Source organism: Acartia tonsa, chromosome 10 (assembly GCF_053477335.1).
Source record: "Acartia tonsa isolate MP-2025a chromosome 10, ASM5347733v1, whole genome shotgun sequence".
Lineage (NCBI taxonomy): Eukaryota > Metazoa > Arthropoda > Copepoda > Calanoida > Acartiidae > Acartia > Acartia tonsa.
In genome coordinates, this window is record NC_137269.1 from 16217734 (window position 1) to 16229455 (window position 11722).

Here is an 11722-nt window from a genome sequence, read left to right on the forward strand (position 1 = left end):
CCCTAAACACTCTCAAATTACTTTTCACACAGTCTTGCAATAAATATGTATGTTGTATTTGTATATATGTATTATGTACAATAGTTATGTAAATCATTATACGGGAATTGATGAAAATAGCAAGATTTCGTGAGTTTTATTTATAAATATTTCTTTTTAAATCACGAATACATCACCAATGATGTCAGATGTTAAACCATATTACCCCTTCTGTTGATTTAATTATTGGTTGAAAGATACTAAACAATCAAACTTTAATCAAAATTTACACAAACATGACATAAAAATGGCAGGTGACCTTGTTTTTATTATTAGCAAGGGTCGACAGCCGCTCCTACAGCAGAGTGACTGCTGCTGCTGATGGCTGTGGCTCATTGTGGCTTAAATCAGAGGTGGCTGCGGCTTTGATTGAATTAAAATTTGCGGATTTGGCTGATGGTGGCCGTAGATAAGTGTAGCTGCAGTTAAATAAAAACAATTGACGGTCTGCTGTGACTGCAGCTTTGTCTTACAAATTGAGCAGTTTCACTGCAGGTTCTAAAAAGCCTTAGCTGAGGCTTATTTGTTGATTCTTTAACTGGTTAGGAGTCAATTTTGTTGCTAAGTCAGTGGTTGAGGAAGCAGCACGGCTGAAGTGTAGATGAATTGCAATTTGGTGACTGTGGCTTATAGGGTGGCTGAGGGAGCCGCACGGCTTATTCAAAATTTTGTTGGCTGTAGCTGTGGCTTATTTGGTGGCTATAGAAGCCAAGCGACTGACGGTACTCTGGCATAGACTATCAAGCCATTCTGCTAGTTCTTTTAACACTAAGGTATTTTATGGGCAAAGTGTAATCCAATATGCAATTACGGAAATAATTTTGAAAAGAAAAGATTTATTTAGGTATTTTATCTTTAAAAAAAATATCTAGGCATACAAAAAATAATCAAGGTATACAAAATATAAAAAAACGTATATGCATTTACAGAACGCAGAAGACAAATATAATTTTTTTTTACAAATTTAATCATGGACATAGGACAGACAAACTTTAATAAAAATATTATTTACTTTTTCTTTACAATTAACTTTATAAAGAAATCAGTTACTCTAAGGCGTGATTCAATAATTCTTAATTCTTAAAGATAAGTTATTGTATTATAAATTGGCCGATTTTTAAAGTTCATTATAATGAATTACATTAAATCAAATTATAGACTACAAAATTGAATTAATGGTAACAGACAAAGTCATTACAATATATCTAAATTCAATATAGCTGGTCAGTGCTGCGATTCTTCTTTAAATTTTGTTCTTGTTCTTAGTTAACAATCTGCCAAGGAAGAGCGTCCATGTCCAAGTTTCCTCCACATAAAATTATTCCAACTTTCTTCCCGTTCATAAACTCACACTAAAATATGTATGTGCACTAGCGGAAACGCCCCTAGTGGCCTCTAGGGGCCCTTGAGTTGTAATATGAAAAAGAAATTTTTTCCAATGGCGATTTCTCTTGGGAAGTTGGTGGTATCCTCCCAAAAATACTTATAAACCTTTCAAAGACCTAATGAGAAGCTACATTGTAAGGAGAACCATATTGGTTCAGTGGTTATTGAGATCCTTTGGTACCAAAAAAAAGGACAGATAAACATCCTGTTACTTTTATATAAAGATTAGGAGATTTAGAATGTACAAAAATTATCTTGAATAGTATTAGAACATACAAACAAAGTTTCATAAACACATTCTCACGCTGTAAAATCTTTAAGGTATCTTTTAAAATCATATTGGCTTTTAAAAATTAGCAGAAATTAAACTTTTACACCAATAATTTTGATTAAGAGAAGGATTAATTTTGTTAAACATCGTCGGGGATTTATAAATTTATTTTATTATCGTTAAAAAAATCTGAGAGAAACCAATAATTAAGAATAACACGGACAAGAAAATAGGAATTGTCAATCTATAAAGTCAAATTTAAAAAAAAAATATATGAATTTAAATTGCATTGCTAAGAGCCTATTAATTTATTTACCTGATTTGATAAAGCAGCGGCTATGGCCGCTCCACTAGCAGCTTCAACTACTAGCTGAAATTGTAAATGTTAACCCTGCATTGGCACAAATAGCAGAAAATAGTCTCAAACTTTCATGAGACATATCTTAAGCTTTCCTTATATGAAGAATTCAATTGGTTCAGTAGTCAGAGAGATTTCATTGGACATTCAAAAAAACTTACTACTTTACATAATAGGATTTAGCGCTGATTAGATCTAGAATAAATACCCTCCATCCAACCCTTTACCCTCTCCCCTCCTTCATGATTATCAAACTGACCAATAAATGAGGTCCTTATTAGCAAAGTATGACGACAAATTTTCTCCTGTCAAAACTCCTATATCTTATATCCATTGATCTAGATTATGAGAACGAAAACGATCTTGTTATTTAATGTTCGTTAGACTTTAACATAGCATTTGAAAAGCATTCAATTGCAATTACGGCATTAACAAAATCCTAGATATAATATAATAAAATAACATCTCTCTATATGTCCGATAAAATCTCTGAAACGGCTAGTCTGGTCGTTTTACAATTTTCAAGAAAGTTAAAAATTAGTCCAGAAATTGTTTTAGCTTTTCTGAGGGGACATTTCTCAGTTGAAGAAATAGCCCTAAGAACCTCCCCCTCACCTCCCCCACCCCTAAAATATCTATATTTACTATCATAAAAAGCCCCGTCCCCTTCCCCGAATGTCTTTTATAACAAAAATATTTGGTGGTTATGACAGGTGACATACTATACTTGTACCTTCATTCTCTCTGCAATTATTTTACATCCATCAGCCATTTCTTTATCCGAGACGGTTATAACCTTAATAAATTCAATTGAAGTTTCATTGTAATACTTATTATTCATTAGTTATTAAGACGTTTAAAATGTTTTTTACTGCTGCTATGTCATGTGCACGAAATAAATGGCTGGGGAAAATCCTTAGCCTAGAACAGGTGCAATTGTTTACCAAGCTTAGTGAGTACTTCCAAATAAAGGTCGTGCAATCAAAGGGTTGGTTATCTAAAGGAAGTTTGACCGCATAATCATGATCTAAAGGTTTGGTTCTATGAAAGAAAGAATACAGCGAGTCTAATATTTGGAAATAGAGAGAGAGAATAAATAATTAGGTACTTAAATTTTCATGATATTTTTAGTTTTTAAATTATCTTTAACATGATACTCGAAATATACTAAGTACTTCAAGCTTATAAGTAACTTATTAAAAATCTATTGATAATTCAATTATAAAAAGTAACTCTCACAGTCTTCGTCTGACTATTGTGCGTATTCGTTCTTGTAACAATTAAATAAAAAGTTACCCACCTTTTCTAAAAGATTACAGAGTATTGGAAAGGTTAACTGTCCAAGCTGAAACAAAATATTTTTTTTTTACCAATATTACATTAAAAAATATGAAGTTTAAAGAATAGTGAATTCAAACTTTGTGAACATTTTCGTTAAACAACTTAAAATTACGCAATAAAAGCTTGTTAAAATATACAACTACATTTATTTTACTAACGTGTTAAGACACATGTCTAGATGTATTTTTGATAAAGAGTAGCTTCGCTGCTAGAGATGATTTAACCTGCTGTGTTTTGATTCCTTCAGCAATTGTGTTCAAGAATTGTGGAGGATTATCCCATAATCTTTCCTAAATTATAAGAAAATAGATATATTTATGTACCAACCAATCTAGATTTAATAGTTTTTAAACCAATAAATTAATTAACCTTAGCATCAATACAGTTTTGTAGATTTTTTCCTTCTGGTTCTACTGCAACAACCTGGAATTAGAATTGCACGAATTTAGAATTGTCGTAAAGCAGTGACTAGACCCTGCTTGGGTTGCTAACCAGGATTGAATGGCCTATACCCCTTGCACAAAATTATAAATAGTTGGTCCTTTTACACGAAGTGACGGATGGGCAATGATTTAAAATAAGGGGAGAACAAATAAACCTGTCTATTGAAACGTCTACATATGTAAAACTAACTAACATTTTTTTCTATCCTTTCTTTTTCTCGTTTACGCCTGGCCCTTCTTTGAAAACAAACATTTTTTTACATTAAATATCTTCTTTCCCGTTTGAATGTTGTGCTTTGATTTGATTTAGATTATCTAAGTTAATTTCCTCAAAGTTGTCAATTTAACACTTGAATAAAAATTGCAAGTGTACCTGGCAAGCAGGATTCATGTAATGAGCAGCCAGGGATATTCCAGAAGTTTACCTGGCACGCAGGATTCATGTAATGAGCAGCCAGGGATATTCCAGAAGTTTACCTGGCACACAGGATTCATGTAATGAGCAGCCAGGGATATTCCAGAAGTTTACCTGGCACACAGGATTCATGTAATGAGCAGTCAGGGATATTCCAGAAGTTTACCTTGCACACAGGATTCATGTAATGAGCAGCCAGGGATATTCCAAAAGTTTACCTGGCACACAGGATTCATGTAATAAGCAGCCAGGGATATTCCAAAAGTTTACCTGGCACACAGGATTCATGTAATGAGCAGTCAGGGATATTCCAGAAGTTTACCTGGCCCTCGGGATTCATGTAATGGGCAGCCAGGAATATTCCAGAAGTTTACCTGGCACGCAGGATTCGTGTAATGAGCAGCCAGGAATATTCCAGAAGTTTACCTGGCACGCAGGATTCGTGTAATGAGCAGCCAGGGATATTCCAGAAGCATACCTGGCACACAGGATTCATGTAATGAGCAGCCAGGGATATTCCAGAATTTTACCTGGCACTCAGGATTCATGTAATGAGCAGCCAGGGATATTCCAGAGGTCATTCCTCCCCCTAAACATATTACATTTTTAAAGTAAGTATTCATTAGTTCCTGACCCCTATTTCAACTTTTTATTACTATAAAATATGGAAAATTGCTTGCTTTCCCTAAAAGTACCCGGCGAGCACGGAAAAGTTAAAAATAAAAAGTTAGAAATAATTCCTGTGCCTAACCTTGGGGATCCTTAACCCTGCAGGGCTCTCTTGTATCCAATGTAACCTAATCTTACTTAAATTATAAAGAAAACTAGGAAAACAAGGAAAACTCACCCCTACCTCTTATTTTAATATACTTTATATTATAATTATTTTTTTAGGGGGGGGGGGGGTTCTGTGCTTAACTGGGCACTTTGAGGGTAACTGTCATAAAGTCTATGCGTAGTGCAACAATGACAACAAAGCAAAATTTAATTAAAACCTGAAATTGGAACGATTATGTAGTCTAAATCTGGCACTTCTTGTAATAGTTCGAACCCTTAAAGAAAATAACTAATTATTTTTCATGTAAATGCTTTTGCTGTACAAGACTTGTTTATGTGTCTCAAATGCCCCAAAAGTCCATCTTATTTGACACGAAAGGGTTTTTGAGACTGTTCATGACACTCTAACGTCAGGCACAACAACCCACGATAACTAAGGGGTGTAAAATCTCTCCTTTTCCACTAAAACACCCGGAGTATCAGGTTATATAACACTTATAAGTCAACAAACTCTTTGATTATACGACCTTTGTCTGGAAGTCCTACCTGTGCATGTCAATGAGTTGTGTATGTTTTGGGCCTAGGTATTCCCCCTACCCTAATTATGATGTTCACTTTACATAACAGCATACAATCATAACCAATTTTAACGTCTTTAGTCATGACACGGTGTTAAGCCGAGATTCGAACCTATATCTTCCCCGACGACTAGTGGATGCGTTACGTGGTGAGCCACGGTCGCTGGTTAGACAGTGAGGATAATAGGTTTACCTATGGTTGCTTGGCCGGCTATTACATTGTAATTATCATACGGATGAACTAAAACACCTGAATAAATTATTGTATTAGATATAGTATTTCAGTATGCTTAATGTTTCCCATAAAATCTGATTTTTTATCATATGTAAAATAATGCCCCTATCATAAAGTCCATTGGTAAGCAAAAAAAGTAACAGGATGTCAGTTTTTCTCTCTGTTTGTACCGCAGGATATCGTTAACCACTGGGCCTATATGGTTCTACAACCAATCTTATAGGTCCTGGGAAGTTTTTGTTGGGGAGGGATCTCGACCCTCTCAAGAAAACCCCCGGAAAAATACCCCCTCACTTTTTGTTGTTGTTAAAACTATAATCTAAATATGATTTATGTAAGTGAATGATCGACTCCCCCTCCTCCCCCATCTTCTCTCAAGTGCCCCTAGAGGCGTAACCGCTAGAATATGTATGTAATTGTATTCAAGTACAAAATATTACCATTTCTTTCCTTAGCAATTCGGTCAGCAGTCTCTTTTCTTCCTTAAAAGATAAAACAATATATGTATTTGTTAACTTAAATTAGTTTAAATGCTAAATTAAAGTTTTATTCTAGTGCGTGCTCAAGAGGAGTGTAAGTTTTTCATTTCCCCAACTTGATAACAACTTCTCCCCAAATCTCTAAACACGCGCCTAATTTTGAAAACAGTAAAAGTGTCTGACTATATGACGTCAGAAAAAAATAACAATTAACCAATGAGAGGCCACTATATATTTTACCATTGTGAATACTGGTTTCTCATTGGTTAATTGTTAATTTTTTCTGACGTCATAGTCAGACACTTTTACTGTTTTCCTAATTTTTCAAATAAACATTTCATACCTGTTGGTGTTGGTGTACAGAAAACTAATTCAGCGTTGTAACCCTAAAAATATATCAATGATATTGATTTTTTACATACACTTTACAAGACTGTTTGTGTATTCTTAGTTAATTATGCCTTTCTTGTTTAGGCACTATCTTGTTTCGCTATCTAAGAATACTGCCCTATATAAAAGTATTAGGAATTTTGTCAGTCTCTCTGTTTATACCAAAGGTTCTCCCTATAACCTATAAGACCTATTAGTTATTGAGTAGTTATGGCCAAAAATTATAATTACTTAAAAATCAGCTTTTAGTGCCTTCTAAAAAAAGTGCACAAATGTTCCAACGTATAGCCGAACTATGCCATTTTATTCCCTTCTAATATGACGTCAATCTGGATAGTTTGGCCAAGCGTTGTAACATTTGTCCATTTATTTGAAGACACTATATGCTGCTTCTTACCTGAATTGCCTGGCATTTTACTTTCGGTGTACCCTCTGGAACAACAACAGTACATGGAAGGTTCAGCGCGTCTGAAGCCCATGCAACGGCCTGTAATGTAAGAACAATAATCTAATTCTCTTCACAGTTAATAAACTTTTTTTTCTCATTTGAAATCTAACTTAAATCGAGGATAAAAAAAAACCATGTGTCGCATATGGATATATAAAAGGGGCCGTGTACATACAGATGCGTGCACAGGATTTTAGCAGGGAGTGTGAAAATAGCAGTGTTAGTAAATATGTACCTTAAGATATAAATATAAAGAGAAAAATAAAATATAATTGACCTGTCCATGGTTTCCACTACTGTGAGTTACAACTAATTCCGGTTTTACACCTAAGAAGAATAGTTATTTATCGCATGGTATCATAGACAGCTTTCCGCGGATATCAAACTGAAAATTATAAGATTATAACCAGTTTTGTTGAACCCAAGAGGCCTAAGGCTAACAAAACTGATATTACTTTTATGATTTTTATCTTAATATTTGTGGAAAATTGTCTGTAACTCGATGCTATACATGATTTTTCAGTATGGATGAGAACCGTTTCTAATCCAGAAGATATTATTCGGTTTGGAAGCCATACTGGAAAAATGATTATTGTTCATGTAAAAATTAGTTACATAGAAGCTTCGATAAGAAAATAAATCTTTGAGAAGTTTATATTTTTGGAAGAAAGTACTAAGGTTCTTCTATACACTACTGTCTTCCACCAATTATTACAAACAACCAAAGGAAAAATTACAAATACAGACTTGATTAATATTACTCCATAACCTATGCAAAGGAAACATGGATAATTTAATGGAAGAAAAATTTCTAGATATTTTTTTTATCTTCTACTGACATAAATACTTTACAAGGATAGGTTAATGGGAATAAAAAATATCTTTCTCCCAATTAATAATGTGTACATTTGGTAAGAATACCTGTTTCGAGTAAAGTCTTCAGAGTATTTAATGCACCCCTAGCCTTGAAGCTTCCTGTCTTCTGTAGGTTCTCACATTTGAAATATAGCTGTTTATTGCTTATTCTAAATCATTGATCACAAAAATTATGAAAAACGAAGTAGCGGGTTTCGTCGTATTTTCGCAGAAATTTTGATAGGTGATTTTAAGTTAGGTTAGGCAAATGATTAGGTAATGATTGCCCTGCAGGGTTGGGAAATACAACGAAACTGTGAAAATACAACGAAACCCTCTACTCTGATTTCTTTCCATTATCCAAAATTAATATTACTAAAGTCTAAGATATTTATATTTTACACAAAAAGATTGATTTTCCTCATTTCTTAACCAATAACCATGCATGAAGTAGTATGCATAAATCTATTAAAAGCTGAGCACAACAGACGTCCAAGAGTGGAGGTGTTTACCCCCATCACTTTAAAAACCCTTATTTTATCCCCGTCAAAATTTTACATTAGATTTACTCCCCTCTCTCAAACCTTTGTAACATCTTATTTTACCCCCTCAAAATAAAAAGCTTGGACGTCCCTAGTGCAACTAATATTTTCAAAATTATTTTTAGTAAAACAAAATTACCTATTTAAGGCAGAACATGTCATAACTGGCGTCCTTAAAAATAATAAATTGTCAATTTATGTCAAGTTCCAAAAAAATCATGGAAATTGATAAATACTTCTTCATTACGTTTGTAAGAATTAATTGATTTGTTGAAAACAAATGTATGTGATTTGATGACAATACCTGTGAAGTTGTCCTTGTATTCTGGTGGCTGCAGCCTTTATCATGCCAAGTGTTACCTCCTTAAGAAAAGCATACATGATTTTATTTAGATCCGACGTTGACCACAAAGTTTAATGAGATTAATTTTAGCTGCGAAGATACTCTACAAGCGTTTATGTTTGTCTGTAGGGATTAGTTTTTATTTTGATCAAATTACATTATAACAAGTTTATTATTTAACAACATTAGCCCCTTTAAAGCATTTTAAAAATAAAATAAAAGACAATATTTCATTTTTGAGTGCATCTTAATCATTAGTTTTCAAATAGCGGCTTGTTAAGCTTAAGTTCTTTCTCTCACTATTTTATTTATTTCAATGTATTGAAGTCCTTGTATTAATTTGCCCTTGCAAACAGCTTAGCTACTACTGTAAGTTATTGCCCTTGTTTTGTATAAAGATTTATAATAAGTTTATTAATAGTACTAACCTCACACATTTTTTTTTTAGAATTCTGAAATATATTAATACATAGTTATTATTCATTTTATGGTATAAATTAGAAAGGTTATTTGTTTGTCTGTTAAGATCTTGCTAACCACTGAAAGGATTGAGTTCTGCTACTTGGGAACTTTTCACATAGGTCCTGGCTTAGTTTTAGACTATTTGATTGTTTACAATTAGATCTTGGGATCAGTGGCGTTCACATGGTTTGCAAGAAGGGTGCAAAATTGGCAAACCAAAATCGAGGGGGGGGGGATGAGCTTTAGGAGGGTGTATTAAAGACAACAAGAGGGGTGTAATTTAAGTGTCAGGGGCGTGTATTGGAAACATAGATGGGTATATCCACCACCCTAGATTTTGACATGGGGTGGATACTTCTGCACGTCTCAGCTTAGGACAGTCTTGAGCTGGATCTTTAAATCATTTTAGTGGTGAGCCAGATCGGGGTGAGCCAACTTTCCACCAATGAGAGCACAGCATTTTATGAAATACCGCGCTGTGATTGGCTGAAATTCGGCGCACCCCGATCTGTCTCACCACTAAAATGATTTAAAGATCCAGCTCAGGCTTTTTTATCCCCTCCCTCTTCTAGATTCTAGAGCCTCAGCTGCTATCTGTCTTACAAAATATGAAATTTAAATTATAAAATGTGAATTCATTTCAAATATATCACTTTAAATTTAATAACACACAGTATATCATGAAATCATATGAATTACTACAAAAAATAATGTTTATAAAGTCTGGCAATAACTTGAATTAAAAAGATCAACTTAGTGCCAATTTACAGAAATGTACTAACAAAATTTGACAGAAACGAATAAAAGCTATAAATAAACACATTAAAGAACAATAATTTTCATAGTTAACGCAGCAATAACAATAAAACAAGGATGACAACATCCATAAAAGCAAAGCTCTGAAACGGTAGGAAAAACGAACATTAACACTTTTAGAATGTCAGAACTGAATAATCAGAATATAAATCTATAATAGTCTAAATTCTTACTAGAATAGTTTTAAAAAAATAGTGTTAGTATGGCTTATTTTTGAATAGATTTTCTAAAACTTGATGCTTCAACTTTTGCTGATGTGAAACGATTAAATTATATTCATACATACAAATATTTATCAAAGTATAGAAAATTGCTAGCAGACCTATACTGAATTTATTATACTTGTAAATAGAAAGCAAAGATTTCATAGCAGACGATGATTTTTCAGTCGAGTTACAAGAATGACGACCTTTCAAATCTTTAACAAAGTATATTTGGCGTTATCCTGTTACAAAATTTTTTATCAATTTGAAAATTTGAGTACCCCCCCCCCCCCCCCCCCGACAGTCTGGATAGTCTGCGGGAGGAGGAAAAGATTTGGACACAGGAAAAAGGCAAGCTTCAATTTAATTCAATAACGTGTCCGTGCTGTGTGGGGAAGCCGAGCGAAGCGAGGCTTCTCCACAGCACGGACACGTTATTGAATTAAATTGAAGCTTGCCTTTTTCCTGTGTCCAAAACTTGATGTCGGGGTACTCTAATTTTCTAAATTTCAAAAACTATTTTAGGTTAGGTTAGGTTAGGTTATAGGCTAGGGAGCCGAGCGCTGCGGCCACGGATGTTCGTTGTCTGGGGTACTTTAATTTTCTAAATTTCAAAAAACTATTTTAGGTTAGGTTAGGTTAGGTTATAGGCTAGGGAGCCGAGCGCTGCGGCCACGGATGTTCGTTGTCTGGGGTACTTTAATTTTCTAAATTTCAAAAAACTATTTTAGGTTAGGTTAGGTTAGGTTATAGGCTAGGGAGCCGAGCGCTGCGGCCACAGATGTTCGTTGTCGGGGGTACTTTAATTTTCTAAATTTCAAAAAACTATTTTAGGTTAGGCTATTTCTTTTAAATATTGCTACGCAACCCACAAATAAAATTGTTCTTGCTAAAAATACGCGGACGAGAGGGAGAACATAAAGGGGACTGGGAAAAGGGGGTTGTTGGTCAGATGGGAGAGGAAAGGGGTAAACAATACAGTTAAAAAACGCGGACACGGAGCGGACGAGAGGGAGAACATAAAGGGGGCGGGGATAAGGGGGTTGTTGGTCAGATGGGAGGGGAAAGGGGTAAACAATACAGTAAGAATTCTGTATATAAATAGACTGAAAGCTTGAAGCTGTTTGTTAGTCGACTACAGATTGCCTTGTAGCGAGGGACTGAGATCCTAAACTGGTTGGCATGGTTGACTAAGGAGGCAAGGCAAGGCTCGTGTCTCGCCTTATATACCCTCCCTCCCTTACTCCTGTCCAACCTAATAATAGTTTACTTAAATTATTATTTTGTTGGGGGGGGGGGGGGGGGGGGGGGTTGTACTCAAATTTTCGAAATCGCTAAAAA

General features: G+C 34.5%; 1 protein-coding gene across 1 annotated transcript; it reads right to left on the reverse strand.

Moving 5' to 3' along the window:
- Nucleotides 1–855: 855 nt before the first annotated feature.
- LOC145330546 (serine racemase-like) lies at nucleotides 856–9370 on the reverse strand. The gene is made up of 17 exons (XM_080175169.1): nucleotides 9329–9370; nucleotides 8862–8920; nucleotides 8697–8729; nucleotides 8082–8185; nucleotides 7438–7487; nucleotides 7110–7199; nucleotides 6666–6708; nucleotides 6284–6325; nucleotides 5802–5858; nucleotides 5249–5305; nucleotides 4784–4842; nucleotides 3765–3818; nucleotides 3620–3685; nucleotides 3355–3399; nucleotides 2788–2850; nucleotides 2013–2066; nucleotides 856–1391 (listed from the first exon to the last, which is right to left on the reverse strand). The coding sequence occupies exons 1-17, from the start codon at nucleotides 9335–9337 to the stop codon at nucleotides 1302–1304; spliced, it is 975 nt and encodes a 324-aa protein (XP_080031295.1). The 5' UTR covers nucleotides 9338–9370; the 3' UTR covers nucleotides 856–1301.
- Between the last annotated feature and the right edge of the window lie 2352 nt (nucleotides 9371–11722).